Source organism: Lepus europaeus, chromosome 10 (genome assembly GCF_033115175.1).
Source record: "Lepus europaeus isolate LE1 chromosome 10, mLepTim1.pri, whole genome shotgun sequence".
NCBI classification, from domain to species: Eukaryota; Metazoa; Chordata; class Mammalia; order Lagomorpha; family Leporidae; genus Lepus; species Lepus europaeus.
Genome location: NC_084836.1, coordinates 51,007,373 through 51,024,017, shown reverse-complemented (window position 1 = coordinate 51,024,017; position 16,645 = coordinate 51,007,373). Strand labels below are relative to the sequence as shown.

The window sequence follows — 16,645 nt, the reverse complement described above, 5'->3', positions numbered from 1 at the left end:
TGCCTAGCTTTCTTTTCCTCCTGGTTTGTGTTAAAGCAGACCAGAGGATGCAAGTCAAGGGAGTGACCATGTCCCATCTCTAATCTTCGGTGGCCTGAACTACAAGTCTATAGTCACAGGCATGTTCTGTAGTAGTTTTTCTAAGGTAGACAATGCCCATGAGGAAAATTATATTCTCACTTTAAAACTATCTTTCCCTTTGGTCTGAAAGGGAGGTTTTTTCTACTTACTGTATACTTCGCTGATGGCGAAGTAAATCTAGCTATGAGATTATTATTTAAGTTCTTATTTTGGCTATGCTATTACAGAAAAATGTTAGCCATCTCTTTTATAAGGTCTAAAGATTAAATTGTGCGTCCTACAGATTCCTTCATAATAGAATTAGTTTCCTACCTTGAAGAGAATAGAGAAATGAAAGAATAAGTTGGGCTTAGAATAGAGAAATGAGGGAGCAAGTCCTAGATCGCTTGCTGACAATAGCAATATTACATGAATACTTAGCAAACCATTTCGACCATTAGATAACAACTTAAGAAAACATTTACCAGAAGGTCCAATGCCTTCTATAAATTGTAAGAATCATGTATTTGGAAACACCTCTTAAATATCTAACATGGTGTAGTTTGTTTAACATGGTAAACTGAATCACAACCATATAAAATGTTTTTAGTTTCTTTCTACCAACACGTTTAAACCATATGATACACAGATTCAGGTCCCACAAATTAAAATGTATCTTTGATTGATTTTAGCAGCTTAAATTTATGGACAATCTTATCTATAAGCCATTTAAAATAAAACTCTTTTTAATAAAATTTCCTATGTGGACATACAATATGTACACACATATAACATAGCATAATAGACCAATATAGCAATTTTAATAATAGCTTTTAAAATCTTTAACTCTTTTTGTAGATTGCCAATTGATTTGAATTGCTTTTTGTTTTTAGATTACTTTAACACATTGCTTTAACAGAGCATCAGAGTTTAATTCTATGTCAAAGAGAAATTGAGCTTCCTGTTATCTTTTGCTGTGAGGTTTCCTTCCTTTACCTTCTTTCATATTGGTGACCATGTTTCTGTGTTTCTGTGTGTAACACATCTTTAAGCATCTTTTGCAGGGCAGGATGAGTGGCAACAAATTCTTTCAGTTTCTGTTTGCTATGAAAAGTCTTAATTTCACCTTCATTCACAAATGAGAGCTTTGCAGGATATATAAAAATGATTTTTGGTTGAATTTGGGAATATATATGTTACTACAGAGTGAGGATAAAGTTCATTCTGAAGAAAGGAATTGGTTTGAATCATAGTCTCAGTGTTTTTAGTCATGAAGAAATCCAGTGCTACACAAAAGTCCCCAAAACCTTCGTCTCTTGGGAAAGCACGTGGAGAAACCGTGGCTGGTAAACCCCTTCCTTACCTTTGGAGTTCACCCTGGGGACACACGGTGCCCTTTTTGAGGCAGTCCTCAGAAGGGATCATTCCACACCGATGACGATGGGTCCTGAACGGGAAGAAGCCGTGGACTGCTCCACGCTTCACTTTGAAGGACTTCTTGGCCGCTGAACAAATTCAGTGGTGCAGCAGCCAGCTCTTCACATCAAAGGGATTTGGGGGAAAACAGCCTTTATCAAAGCAGATGGGGGCTGCCATTCTCTTCCCTGTGACAAGGAATGTGTGCTTCTCTTACGACTTCAGATCTATGTGAACTCCTAAAGAAAGATCTGTTCCCAGGTGCCTGGCTGTGTCCCCCTAGACAGAAGCAGCAGCTTCTCTACCTAAAAGTGAAATTTAAAGCTCCATCATACAGTGGAAAAGTGTTCCTCCTTTCAATTGGGGAAAAATATAAAGAATTTAGATGATTTTGCCTCTTTCTTAACTTCAAGAAGCCTGAAAACTGATGGGGAGTTAGAGTACCAGACTGTCATAAAGCAGCTATACCAGGGCTACCCTCATGTTTTGATCCTGAGAATCCATTATTAATACACTTTGATAGTGATTTGATTGGGGAAATACATAAAGCAAAAAAGTGTAACTAGATTCAGTTGGGCTTTTCATTGAACTATTTTTATGAAAACAGTCTTGACATTTGAAAAATAGTGTTCAGCTGTGAGAAAGATGTTATTTACCAAATCTGCAAACAGTGCCCCAGACCCCAGGGTCTGCAGAAACCAGGGATTCCAGAAGCTCGAGGTCAGGAGAACCCCTGATTCCTACCAGCTTTCCCAGTTTACAGCTGATGAGATGGAGGCACGGGACCTTGCTTAAGATTCCTCAGCTGAATTACCTGCAAAGTTGAAATTGGAATCTAGGTGCCCGGTTTCCCTGTTCTGGGTTCTGTCTACCATCCTCCCTCCATGTACTTGGACACAGGATACGCTTGCACCTGACTGATGTCAAGTCTAGAGGATATGGGGCATATGCACTCCCTGAATTTTGGAAGGTCCTGTACCTCTCCCGCCAGCAGGGTTTCCTGTAGCCATTACAATGTCCCCAGTGTGGGCTGTTGCTGAGGGTCTGAGCAAAACCTCTTCCATTCTGCAGCTGGTCCATCCTTCATTTTGCTCAGGGCACTGTGTCATACTGGGACTCCTAAATACAAAAGAGGAGAAAGCCAGGCAACTCTGACTTTGAACCTGATGTTTCTGCAGCATTAAAGACCAACTAAAAATTCGGGAATGGGGCTGGCGCTGTGGTGTTGTGGGTTAAAGCCCCAGCCTGCAGCGCTGGCATCCCATACGGGCTCTGGTTCAAGTCCCAGCTGCTCCACTTCTGATCCAGTTCTCTGATATGGCCTGGGAAAGCAGTAGAAGATGGCCCAAGTTCTTGGGCCCCTGCACCTGCATGGGAGACCCAGAGGAAGCTCCTGGCTCCTGGTTTTAGATTAGCTTAGCTCTAGCCATTGCAGTCATCTGGGGAGTGAACCAGTGGATAGAACTCTCTCTCTGGCTCTACCTTTCTCTGTAACTCTGTCTTTCAAATAAATATAATAAATCTTTTTAAAAAATTAGGGAATAAAAATGAAAAAGAAATGTAAGGGTTAAAAAAAAACTTAGGAAAATTCTCAGTGGGATGCAGAATAATATCTAATAGTTTAATAATTCCCAAAATGCATCATTGAGCTTCCTCCCTGAGGAGTAAGACTACAACAAAACAAGAGAATGGAAACCAGCATTCTCTGACATGCTGAGCTCAAGCTGATTGTGTCAGCCTTTATGAAATGTCTTTCAGAAAAGTTATGCCCTTCTCCCATTCACTTAATAAAAGTCTGGGCAAGACTAATTAGGAAGTGGAAAGTGAGAATTTTGGAATATTGAGCTTCTACTCTGAGGAACCCCCTGAATGTGATGGATTGGATTGTGGTTCGTGGGACCAATAAGGATTTAAGTATTCAGGAAAGTTAGATATTAAAAGCAGAGAGCCCAGAAGGGGAAACTTCTGTGAAATTCTGTGGATTATAAAAGAATTGGTTAGATGTTTTAAAAATATCACAAAGCAAAGGGCATCAGGAACTCATGCTCACTCTGTTTTGGAGACCAGAACTCAGAGGAGAGTGAAAGAAAGTGGTCCCCTGAGTTAAAAGATTCAGCCATTGATTGGTGGACCTCATTGACTGCTTCTTGGCATGAATCTGGTTCAATCGGTATAAAAGAAAGATATCCAAGGTGCTTTCCTGGAACTCGGCCATCCACACAGCTTTATACGTAATGCAGTATACACCTTCTATCACACCAGATATACTTTGGTGAGATGCCTTCTTACCTCTCTCCTCCAGAAGTTCCTAATTTAGTTTATTGAGAGGTCTCATCCACCAACTGTGAAATGAATCTCCAGTTTTACAACAAAAGCCGCCAGGAATGTACACAAAGCTGGTGGTGAACACTGCTGAAGGGCATTTGTAAGATGAGAACTACCCCTGTGTGACTAGAGCAGGATTTCTGGTTTTCAAACATAAATCAAGACTGAGCTGAGAAGTCTTACTTCAGACACATGACAAATTGGCAGTGTTTTGTAAGATTTCAGTTTTATTTTCTGCTTTTGAAAAAACGTTTTCATGAATCCAATCTGCAACATTATCTCTTCTCAATTACTGTTTTAAAAAATACTTTATCCCATCCAATACTCAATTCTATACCTAGGGTTCTACATCACCAGGAACCTAAAAACACAGTTCTGTGGCGATGAGACAAATCTTTAATTCTTTGGCCAAGATTTATCATGCGCTCTTTCCCTGAAAAATCAGCAGGAAAATAGAACCAAAGGTAGGCGAAGAAAACAGGATAGAAAGTTCCTGTTTCTATTCTTTCTGCCTTATTTGCCTTGTAAATTTATAGCCTTGTATGGAAGCAATCTTAAACAAAAACTCATAGTAGAAGTTGGGTACTTGAACATCATAATTACTGGAATAGCTAGAATCCAAGAACTCCAGAGGCCTTTTGGAAAGGGAAATGAAAAATCAATTTCCAGCTGGCGCTGCGGCTCACTAGCTAATCCTCCACCTGCGGCGCCTGCACCCCGGGTTCTAGTCCCAACTGGGGCGCTGGATTCTGTCCCAGTTGCTCCTCTTCCAGTCCAGCTCTCTGCTGGGACCCGGTAATGCAGTTGAGGATGGCCCAAGTGCTTGGGCCCTGCACCCACATTTGAGACCAGGATAAGCACCTGCCTCCTGGCTTCGGATCGGCGCTGGCCGTAGTGGCCATTTGGGGAGTGAACCAATGGAAGGAAGACCTTTCTCTCTCTCTCTCTCTCTCTCTCACTGTCTAACTCTGCCTGTCAAAAAAAAAAATTCCCAGAAAATTCTTACATGTCAAGATTTCTCTTTCTCTCTCTCTCTCTCTCTCTCTCTCTCTCTCTCTTTCCTTTTCATTTATTTGAAAGGCAGAGTTACAGAGAGAGAGAAAAGGAGAGACAGGTCTTCCACTTGCTGGTTCACTCCCCAAATGGCTGCAACAACTGGGCTGTGCCATGCTGAAGCCAGGAGCCAGAAGCTTCTTCTAGGTCTCCCACATGTGTGCAGGGGCCCAAGCACTTGGGGCATCCTCTGCTGCTTTCTCAGGAACATTAGCAGGGAGCTGGATTGGAAGTAGAGCATCCAGGACTCAAACAGGCACCCATATGGGATGCCGGCACTGTAGGCCATGGCTTTAACCCCTCCTTTCTTCTTAATGGGAAGAATTCTGGTAGACAGGATGCTTCGAAGTGAGCCCCGTCTTTAGGTTCTGCCTCCCTCCTCTTTGATCAAGGTGAAGGAGCTCAGCAATTCATGGACACCCGCTGTACCCCTACCCATTTACTGACAAGTTTCCTGTTGAGTATAGAAGAGGAAACATTTTTTTTTTTTAGAGGTTAAACAATTGGCCTTGCTTCTCCTCTTCCTTCCTCTTTCCCTGGCTCTCTTCCATCCTTCCATAAATATTTATGGAACACCTACAAGGGAGCCTGGCGCTGCCGTATCTGGGAGTGCAGGAAGGAACAAGATGCAGACTCCCAGAAGCCCACAGTCCAATGGGCACACAAGTGAACAAACTTTCCACCCACTTGACAGCTGGACTACCCAGCAGAGAGGTGCCTGGGAGAGTGGTCGCACTCAGTATTGTCCACCGCTACTTTTGCTTTCTATCTTAAAATCTGAAATGGAACCTTGAACACACAGCTAAATCTACAACTCCTTCAAACATGACTGCCAAGAGTTTATAAAATTCTTCTGTGAGGTTGTTTAGCAAGACACTAAATGATGACTTTCACTGCATGCTTTTAAAGGATACCTAATTTTTATAGTCTTAATAACAATCATCTGGGTGGTTACTTTTTCAAAATCCCTTTTAAAATGCCTTTTTGGAGACAACAAGTGCATCATCACCACTCCAGTGACTCTGGCCCCATGCCAGTGACTGGACTCCTGTCTGTACCCAGTTGCCACTCAGTTAAACTGACTTCTTCCCCTATGTGCATCATAGGAAAATTGCAGGCTCTGGAATCAGGTGGTTTGGACTAGACTCCCTCCTCTATTCCTTTCTGCAGGGTGCACCCCTAGTGCCTCTGTTAGCTTATGTGTCAACCAGGGATAAACTCCCCACCTTTTTTTTTAAAAAAAAGATTATTTATTTGGGAGGTGACTCAAATGGTTAAACCCCCAGCACCCACATGGCAGACATGGATTGAGTTCCTGGCTCTTGACTCTGGCCTTAGCCCCACCATGGCCATTGTGGGCATTTGGGAATAAGCCAGATGGGAGCTCTTTCTGTCTCTCTGTTTCTCAAATAATTTTTTTAATAAAAAAAAATTTCCTGGGGCAGGTGTTGTGGCACCGCAGGTTAAACCACCACTTGGGATATCTACATCCCATATTGGAGTGTTAGTTCAAGACCCAGCTACCCCTCACTTCTGATGCAGCTCCCTGATAATACATCTGAGAAGCAGTAGATGATGGCCCAAGAACTCAGGTCCCTGCCATGTCCATGGGAGACTTGGATGGAGTTCCTGGTGCATGGCTTCAGCTTGGTCTAGTCCCAGACTGTTGTAAGCATTTGAGGAGTGAACTAGTGGATGGAAGACCTCTCACTGTGTGTTTCTCTTCCTCTTTCTCTGTCACTCTACCTTTCATATAATAAACAGGTCTTTGTGTATGTGTATAAAATTAAAAAGATTCTCTAACTTTTAATATTCAGGCTATTAAGCAATTAGGAAAATGCAATAACTTTGTAAGTTTTGCTTTTCTTTAGAGACCCCCAACTCTATTTGCATAAAGAAGGTTAACATAACATTATTTTACTGTAGAGATAGTCTTGCTCTTATTTTTCTTCATGCTTATCTATTCCCTCTACTGCTCTTCAACTATATTCCTCATTTTAACAGGGTCTTTCATCCAGCATAGGGGCCACAGGAGTAGACAGGGTTGATAAACTGTTCAATATCCACTCAACATTAGGCCCTGGATTTAACTCTAAAAGGAGCTTACACCAAAGAATTCCATCTCTTGCTTTCCCCCCTTGGATCTCCTGGAATACATCAGAAATCACATTCTGAACATACATGTTATGTTTCTTTCTGCTTCCTACTTTCCAAATGTTGTACTTTTAGTGTTCTTTGTTTTTATTCAGAAAAGAAAACAGGATTCATGAGTATGTCCTGTTTCTCAGCAACCTCACGGGAGGCAGGTTTAGGTTGGGCAGAGTAGGCACCTTCAGGACCTGTTAAACTCACTCAAGAGGTAGGATGAGGATCAAAGGGGGAGCCACAGGAAGGTGGACACTCACTCAACAGAAGGAAGAATGTGTTCAGAGCCTCACAGCAGAGGAAGGAATGGGTTACCCTAGGAGTTAGTGAGCCACCTATCACCGGAGGTATACAAGCTGAGATCTCCTGATAACTTACTTCCATTTTGTTATATTACTCCATACAATCATGATACAGTGTCACTAAGGTGCATAGAAAAGAACCCAGACAACTTAAATCTGTTGATTTTGCTTAACAGCACTACTAACTCATAAACCAAATAAGAAATACAACCACTGTTAGATTGTTATTAATCACAGAAAAATGGTTTTCCTAATATGAGCAAGACATTATGCCAAGAGTTTCAGAGGATTCACAGAATGTTCATAGAGGCTCCCTACTCCAGAGCTGTCAAGAAAGGACAGAACTACATGAAGAGTTACGTAATCATCCAGAGATTACATGCCCTTCAGTAGAGAGACATATACAAGTTGATGACCATGTAAGACGGTTCAGCAGGAAATGCTATGGCTTTGGAAAGGTGGGAGCTGTGAGCATCAGCACCCAGTCATGCATGATATCTCTCTCTTCCTGGGCTGGCGTGACAGAATCCCCAAGTGGCTTAAACAACAGGCAATAAATATTGTCCCAGTGACGGAGGCTGAAGTCTAAGGTCAAAGTGTTAGCAGGTCTGGGCCTGCGGAAGGCCAGCTTTTCTCTGTGTCCTCTCATGGCCTTTCCTCTGTGTGCGTGGCTCTAGTGTCTCTCTCTAGGACACCATTAGAGGAGGGGCCACCCTAATAGCCTCATGTTAACTTAAAACCTCTTCTAAAGCCCTGTCTCTAAAGGCAGTCACACTGGACTGCCTAGGACTTCAACATATACATTAGGTGGAAACACAATTCAGCCCATAACAGATGGCTTCTTGGAGAAGGAACTAGATCATAAGAAATAGGTTAGGGACCAGAAAGGTTGAAGGGGAGAGAGAGAGAAAGGGTGGACAGACATTTGACTCACCCAGACCAACTGGGGCCCCCAGGGGATATCTTCTCTTCTCATCCTGAGCAAAGCTGCAAGTCTGATGGCCTTTTTTCTCCTTTAGAAGACAGAAACAAATCATTCCTGGCAAGAGATACGCTCAGCAGACTTAACAGGGGGAGTGACTGTAAGTTGACATTTAAGTGACATTCTTCTTTGGTGCTGTAGGGCCAGGCAGCATCACAAGCTGTAAAAGCATTCCTGGAGTGAGGAGCAAGGACAGAGGCGCACCCTGCCTGTCACCTACACCCCGGGGTTGTGTTTTTATACTCGATGCCACCCTCACAGTGAATGATATTCTCATGCATCGCTGGAGAAGTGGCAGTGGTCTCTGGATGTTAATAGTGTCTTTGAACTTCCTGGCCCCCCCCCCCTTTTAGTCTGACTATACTTTCAGCTTGTTTTCTGAAACAGATTGCATTTCATATTGCCCCCTTCATTTTAGTAAATTTTGATTCAGTAGGACTTCTGTGGTCCAGAAATTCTTTTGGATGTTATGGGGGCAGTTTATTGGGGCCTGGGTTTTTATTAGTTTTCTTAAATTTTACTATAACCAAAAGAAAAAAAAAAAGTCTTCTCCCCCTCCTTTGCCTCCTCCGTTTTTTATATGAATGCAAATGAAATCTGTTAATGTAGGAAACTCTTATTTCACATTCTGCCGTTTGGGGGGTTGTGCTGGAGTCTAATACTTTACCTCTGCAGAAGTGTTTACTTTTTTCTCTTTATTTCTTCACAATTCAGGGATTGATACAACCATCAGTTCTATTCAGATTATGGAAATCCAGCAAATAATAGATCATCGGTACTGCAGTGAAAGCCTTCAGTGCAGGTGGGTAAGCCTGCCCATTGTGTCCTGGTTGTTTCTGGAATTTACCCAGGGTTCTGGGTTTTTGAAATGAATGAAAGCTAAAGCTACAAGGTGAAATCAATGTCTGCTTATTTGCTGCTTAAGTGAAAACACGTTTGTTACACGGTGGCTAAGGATGTCATAAAACAGTTGGTATTAGCAAATGGGAATAAACCATGGCCCCAGTAGCTCTTGGTTTAATGGGTATGTCCAAAGCAGAAAGCCTAGGGGGCAGCTCTGTGAGTGACTCTCTGGGGACACAGTTCTATTAAGCATGGAGCTGCTGGTTAATTCTGTGGATAAGAAAGACGTTACTGATGGCTCCAAGTTATGAGTGAGCTCATATTTCTACATCCTAGTACGAGATGTCATTTTTAATTGCTAAAGAAAATAGTTTATCTTGGTTTTGAAGTCAGGAGGGAAAAGAATTCAGAGATAGCAAAAGCTGTCTGCCACATCCAGCGCATGTTCTGTCATGTGTATGGAGGTCATGCCGCATTGCGAAGCAACAGTGCAAGGTGCTCCGGCAAGCACTGTACACAAGGTGTAGTCATTCAGAAGGAGGAGTTATTTTTCTTGATTCGACACATATTTATTGGATGTCTGCTAGGTTTAATGCAAGGCTTGTATTTGGAATGGAGTGGTAGGTCTTGTGAGCTTTCAACCTTCTTTTTCAACTGGATATAACAGGTTTTAAATGAATGGTCCAGAGTTACAAGAATAGCCTATATGGTGTTTTGTGATTTGTTTGTGACCTCTATGTTCATTACCTTATTGAATTCTCATGAAATCCCTGTGAATTTGGTCTTATTTATCCCCAGTTTGTGGTTTAAGTTTCAGTAAACTTGAAAAAAGTTTGCTGAAGGTCACCCATGGGGTAAGTGTCAGAGTAGGTATTCATTCTGGTGGCAGGATGACACTGTGATGAAGAGTGATCAGGTTCAGATTCCAGGGCTTCGGCAAGACGTTTATCCAGCCTGCATATCCACTCCTCATCTGTGAGATGAGGATACTGTCAGCTGAGTTGGATTGAAGCAAAGCTCTCTGACATTGGGAGAATCGTGATAAGAATGAATCCCATGGAACCCAGTGCTCCAGATCTCAGTGCAGATCTTTCTGATTTTTAAAAATATATTCATTCACCGAAATAACACTATTCTCCACTTGATACACAAGAAGCACACTTTTTTCAGCTTTATTTGGATATAAATGACAAAATTGTATATATTCATTGTGTACAATGGGATGTTTTTGATAAACCTAAACATTGTAAAATTCTACATCTTTCAATTTCTTTCAATTTTACTTTTACATAAACAAAAACTTTTTTGACTTTGTTTTAATTTTATTTGAAAGGCAGAGAGACAGAGAGATTGCCTATGCATTGGTTCACTCCCCAGAAGCCTACAACACACAGGGCTGGGCAGGATAGACCCAGGAGACTGAAACTCAGTCTGGATCTCCCATGTGGGTGGCAGGGACCCAAATACTTGAGCCATCACCTGCTGCGTCCCAGCGTGTCCATCAGTGGGAAGCTGAAATCAGAAGATTCAAGACTTGAATACCAGTGCTTCAATATGGCTCACAGCAACCCAAACAGTATCTTCACCGAGTCAAATGTCTGCCCCATGCTTCCACATTTTTAACAACTTAGTTCAGTATTATTTAAAGAGAGTCTAAAATGATGGGCTCATTTTCCATTTATTTTTAGTTGTTGCTCCATATAATTCCAAATAAGGGATTTCAGATGATAAGGGAAACTTGTATTGGATACACTGTGCCATTTTGCTAGAGTTTTTCAGTATAATACGAGTCACGGGATCTTCCGTTTTCCCCAAATGTCTCTCTTAAAAAGGGAAAAAAAATCTATGTCTAAGCATTTCTGTCTTGTAATTTTCTCCATTACTAAATAGTAGCTAGGATTACAATAATTTTAGTAGATTTAGATTCTGAAAGTGCATGATATTTCCTGCGAATGTTGTTTGAAATGAGTGACTTATGGTGGAGAAACTGGTATTTATTATTTCCAGTCCCTCTTTCTAGGGAGATTGTTAGTTTGAGGCCTTTGCCTCATTTATCTTCTGAAATGTGCATCTCCTTAAGGAGGACTGAAACCCCTTGCTGCATGTTTAGTTTTGTGTATTTGGTCTGGGTTTTGACTTTCCATTATTTTCCCTACATATTCTGAAACACCATAAATCTTTGTAGTATATTTTATATTAAGACCTGAAAGATCACTCTGAAATTTGACAAGTATATCTCTGAAAACATAAAACGATACCAGATGAAATGATTTTCTACATTTGTTATTTATCATATGATATTTTACAGTTTACATTGCATGTAAAGAGTGGCAAAAAGCCTTTTGAAAGCTTTCCTGCTTATTTTCATTTGTGGTTTTATCTTTTTTTCTGTAATTAGGCCTGGAAACTATAATTACAATATTCCTGTTAATGAGAAGACACCCACTAACGTCAAATTCTCTCTAGAAATCAAGTAAGTGCATGGCTATAACAAGAACTCTACTTCTAGCATTAGTTGTTGTAAGTTAAAAAATGTAAATTTTTTCTCAGACGATTCTAGAAGTGGAAGTTCTACTCTGTACTCAGAGGAGATGTGATGCTGACTTTGACCAATCCTGCCTTTCCTAACTGCCATTTCCTGTCCTGACTCTGGGACCATGTGTATTATTAATATGACCGCAAGTCTGAATTTATTTCACACTTTGATCAGCAAGATAGAAGATAGGAAGCTCCAGATGTTTTATTAATAAATTTTCTGATTTAATAAATGCATCGGTCCACGTTAGCTAAGATAGGTTGAGATGTGGGAGAGTTGAGGGAAGGTTTCCAAGGTGAGGCCTGGGGTCATCCAGGTGCTCCCTGGGGAGTGGCAGAGTTCTCAGCTCTACACTTGCACCTGCTGAGTGGAATGGCACCCAGATGAGGGGCTGCACAGCTCCAGGGATTCCTGGTAGCAGAGATAAGCAGACCCCATAACATTTCCCCAGGGGAGAGAGAGAAAACTAGGAGTCAGTATTTGGGGCCGGGCTGGCCTGAGGTCACATTTTGTTTCTGTGGCTTCCTGATTCTGTGACCTTGGAGAGGTCTCTGAGCCACTGTTTCTGCAGCTGTAAAGTGAGGGCTACAAGGTGCCCCAGCAGGAGACTTGCTGTGGGATGACTGTTAACACTGGTAAAATTAGTGACTAGCATTGCTGAGCCTGGGCTGTCCAGCAGATACTCACCCTTTCCCACTGGGTCCTAGTAATCCTCGCCACAACCCCTCTGTGTGTGTGTGCACACACACACATGTTTTTGTCTGTGCTTTTCAGATGGAAATGCGTGGGCTCAGAGAGGTCCAAGACTAGGTTCTGACACTCACAGCTGACCCGTAGTGGAGCCCATCTTTTTAACCACGAGGTTTGTGAGGACATGGCCCCGCCTGCACAGAAGAGACCCTCAGTAACTGGCAGTGTTCAGGAGGACCACCCTTCCTCCAAAATCACCAGCGCGTTTCACCTCTCGTCATCAGATATGTCAGATTATTACGGCACTGTCAGACTTCCCACCCACATCACTAAACATTACACAGTGAGGTAGTGCCTTGAAGACAGAGGATTTGATCTCACGTCTCTTGATTTTAGTTTCTCCTCCTCTCCCTCTCCACACTTCCTCTCTTCTCCCCTTTCTCCTCTCTCTCTCTTCCCCTTGCCTCCTGTTTCGCCCTGTTCCCCCAGCTGTGCCACGCCCCTGCCATCGTTCCTGTCCCCCGTCTCCCTCCCTGTCTACTTTAGGCTTTGTATTCCACCTCCCATCAGCTTTGCTCCTGCCATGCTTTGGAAAGTCTTGTTTCAAGAACTAACGTTTAGGCCAGCGCCTTGGCTCAATAGGCTAATCCTCTGCCTGCAGCGCCGGCACCCCGGGTTCTAGTCCCAGTCAGGATGCCGGATTCTGTCCCGGTTGCTCCTCTTCCTGTCCAGCTCTCTGCTGTGGCCCGGGAGTGCAGTGGAGGATGGCCCAAGTCCTTAGGCCCTGCGACCCACACTGGAGACCAGGAGAAAGCATCTGGCTCCTGGCCTCGGATCAGCGTGGTGCGCTGGCTGCAGCGGCCATTGTGGGGTGAACCAATGGAAAACGAAGACCTTTCTCTCTGTCTCTCTCTCTCTCACTGTCCACTCTGCCTGTCAAAAAAAAAAAAAAAAGCTAATGTTTCGTGACGCCGAAGCCACCATGTTTCAGGCAGAGGAAAGCACAGTGGATGTTTCTCTTGCACTCCTTGAGGAAGCCGGCACAGTGCTTCCTTATGCATTCCTAGCTGTCCCGGGAGGGGAGTGACCTTACACTCAGTGTCCCCTGAAGAAGCAAAAGATCCTCTTGAGCCACTAAGTCAGGCCTTTTGCTTTACAAACTGTGTTTGTAATATGGGTTATCTTAAAAATACACATACTATATGCCCTCCAATGTGGGGTTCCACTTTCCACAGTCTCGGCACCCATGATCAACTGCCGTCTGAAAATATTAAGTAGAAAATCCCAGACATAAGCAGTTCACATGTTTTAAATAATTTTTATAATGGCATATTATAATTGTTCTATATTATTATTAGTTGCTATTGTTAATCTCTCTGGTGCCTAATTTATAAAATTAAACTTTATCATAGGTGTGTATGTATGGCTTCACGGCTTACATAGGGTTCAGTGCTATCCACAGTTTTGAACATCTGCTACTCTTGGATGAGAGGGGGACTACTATATACTCAACTGAGATTATAGGTCACCTCCACTGTGCAACGGATTGTTTCCAAAGATAGACAGATATAGTCCTCTTGATGATGATGAGTGAGTCAACTTCCAGAGAAGAACCATCGCTTCTTGCAGGCCTTCCATTCTGATAGCTTTAAAAGCTCACGGTTTATAGCAGGGCTCACCTCCAAGCCCATATCTGTATTTGTTTGCCTTGTTGTTTCAAACAGTGCCTATCCAGACCAGGGTAGTTACAGAATCTACAATCCTGGAGTGTTAATCAGCTGCCAGTGTGTGTGTGTGTGTGTGTAAATTATTTTTTAAGTCTATGGAAATAGGAAGTTCTGATGTGAGGTAGTTTAAGTCATGACACTGGGTTTTAGGAGCAATCATATGGTCATTCAGTAGTCATTTGAAATTGAGTTTCTTTCTGTAACGAGAGGTGAGCCAGCCAATGGCATCACTCAGTTTAGGCGAGAAAATGCCTCTTGTGAGCTTTGAAGGGCTTTCTAAGCTGCACTCCCATTAGTCCCTCTTCCCATCAAGGTGCAGCCTAGTAGCAGCTGGTAACTCCTTTCCATCTGCCCTTTCTTTCCTTTGTCTCCCGAAGCACAACAGAGCCACTGATAATCTTCCAGTGCAAACTCGTCCTTGGGAATATATGTTTCCGTAGTAAAATGGAAGCCAAAGCGATCCAAAGCCACGAAGTTTCCCAGGAAATCACACAGGTAACGTCTTCTGTTCCAGTAGAAGCATGTCTAGAATTGCGGCCTCAGTCCCCTGTGAAGGGAGTGACGCATTGAACTGAATGCTAGTGTTTCTCTTAGCCGGCTGGCCCCGATCACAGGGCTGGGCTCAGCACTTTCCTTGTGTCCTTGAGAAACTGTAGAACATTCTAGCAACACCTATCAACAGCTCTGATCACAGAATCCTTCCCTATAGTCGCCCAGGAAATGCTTTCCCAGCCCGTGCTCTGTCCACGTGCATGTAGAATGTGGTTATGAAATGGATCTCTCTTTCATTCACTATTCAGGGGTATCAGCACATTTGGACCCTCCCTGTAGCTCCTTTCTTTGACAGCAAATACCATTTCCGTGTAGCTGCACCAGTAAGTGTGCTCTTTTTTCTTTTTTATTTACTTTTAAAATTTGTATTTATTCATTTTCATTTGAACGGCAGGCAGGTAAGGAGGAGGGAGAGAGAGACAGAGGAGAGAGGGAGAGAGAGAGAATCTATGTGTTAGTTCACTCCCCAGACACCTACAATAGCAGGGACTGGGCCAAGCTGCAGCGAGGAGCCAGAAACTCATCCTGGTCTCCCACATGGGTGGCAGGGACTCAGGGAGCTGAGCTGTCGCTGCCGCTCCCCAGGGTGTGCCTTAGTAAGAAGCTACATCAGAAGCAGAGCAGCCAGGACTCAGCCAGGCTCTCTGATATAGGATACAGGCATCCCAAGCTTCAACTCAAACCACTGTGCCAAAGGCCCTTTTTCTTTTTAGTGAGTTAGAAATGGACCACTAAGTGAATGAACAAATACATAAATGTATATATGTGCCAATAAAGCATTTTAGCTATACTTAATTTTTATATTGACCTTTCTCACTTTTCTCCTGTCTTGACAGGACTTAGCTGACTGCTCCACGGATCCGTATTTTGCTGGGATATTCTTCACAGATTACTTCTTTCACTTCTATCGACATTGTACTTAATTTATTCAAGTTTAAGGACTTTATCAAAGAAAAAGACTCAGAACGTGGTTAACAGGAACTTATATCCTCTTGCAACATTTTCTAGCTGGAAGAACTTTAGCAAGCCTTGGCTTCCAATCGTTTTGAGACATTAATGAGGAGAATAAAGTGTTTGCTGGAACTTGGGATCATGTGGTGTTTGATTTTGTCGTGACTATGAAGAAAACATGTCCTGGAATAAGCAGTACCGTAGGATTTGAGAATACTCCTGGTATTAAGGAAGCTGTAAGATCAAAATAAGCTCTGCGCTGTCTTAATATATTTCATAGTTTTAGAGAAAAAAAGGCCATGTCCATTTGGACTCAGTCAGTGTAGGCTCTTAAAAATGTGTCATTTGGTGTGTGGGGGCTGGGATGAGTAGGGTCTGATGTTGGGCTCACATTTAGACAAACTCTGTATGTATGTGTTTTGTAGAATGCAGCCTGCTGATCAAGCTGATTGAAGAGTAATTGTTGCAAGTGCTTTGTCTGTTTGATGGACCCTAAACCTTCTGTGCAGGAAGGCTCTGCCCTCTTGAGAAGATGGAAGCCCCTGTGCACCAGAGCCCATTGAAATCATTCAGACTAGCTAATACCAAATCTGCTTATGGCAGTCCCTCAGTCAGTGGAAAATGGACTTTAAAGATGTTTATTTTGGTGCAAAATGTTGAAATTCATGCATAGCTGTTTCGTAGTACACATTCTCTGTGGCCTTTTAAAACAGATTTATTTATTTGAAAGGCAGAGTTACAGACAAGAAGAGAGAGAATCAGAGATTAACAGACAGAGATATCTTCCATGCATGGTTTCACTCCTGAAATGGCATCAATGACCAGGGCTGGGCCAGGCTGAAGCCAGGAACCTGGAACTCCATCTGGGTGTCCCACATGGGTGGCAGGGACCCATGCACTTGGTGCATCTTCCATTGCTTTCTCTGGCACTTTTGGCAGGGCACTGGATCACAAGTCGGGCAGCAAGGACTCGAACTGGTGATCATACGGAATGCCAGTATCACAGCTGGCACCTTAACCTACTGCACCACACTCCTGGGCTCTCTCCGTGGACTTTTTAAAG

General features: G+C 42.8%; 1 protein-coding gene across 1 annotated transcript in view; it reads left to right on the top strand.

Moving 5' to 3' along the window:
• The window catches only part of MYRFL (myelin regulatory factor like), a 140,629-nt gene extending 124,916 nt beyond the window's left edge, over nucleotides 1–15,713 (top strand). Inside the window, exons 21-26 of the mRNA XM_062202075.1 lie at nucleotides 8,321–8,383; nucleotides 8,998–9,085; nucleotides 11,525–11,599; nucleotides 14,457–14,574; nucleotides 14,880–14,954; nucleotides 15,468–15,713. Coding sequence (XP_062058059.1) covers nucleotides 8,321–8,383; nucleotides 8,998–9,085; nucleotides 11,525–11,599; nucleotides 14,457–14,574; nucleotides 14,880–14,954; nucleotides 15,468–15,554 — 506 coding nt within the window. The 3' untranslated portion in view covers nucleotides 15,555–15,713. The remainder of the gene's footprint in view (nucleotides 1–8,320; nucleotides 8,384–8,997; nucleotides 9,086–11,524; nucleotides 11,600–14,456; nucleotides 14,575–14,879; nucleotides 14,955–15,467) is intronic.
• Nucleotides 15,714–16,645: the final 932 nt, after the last annotated feature.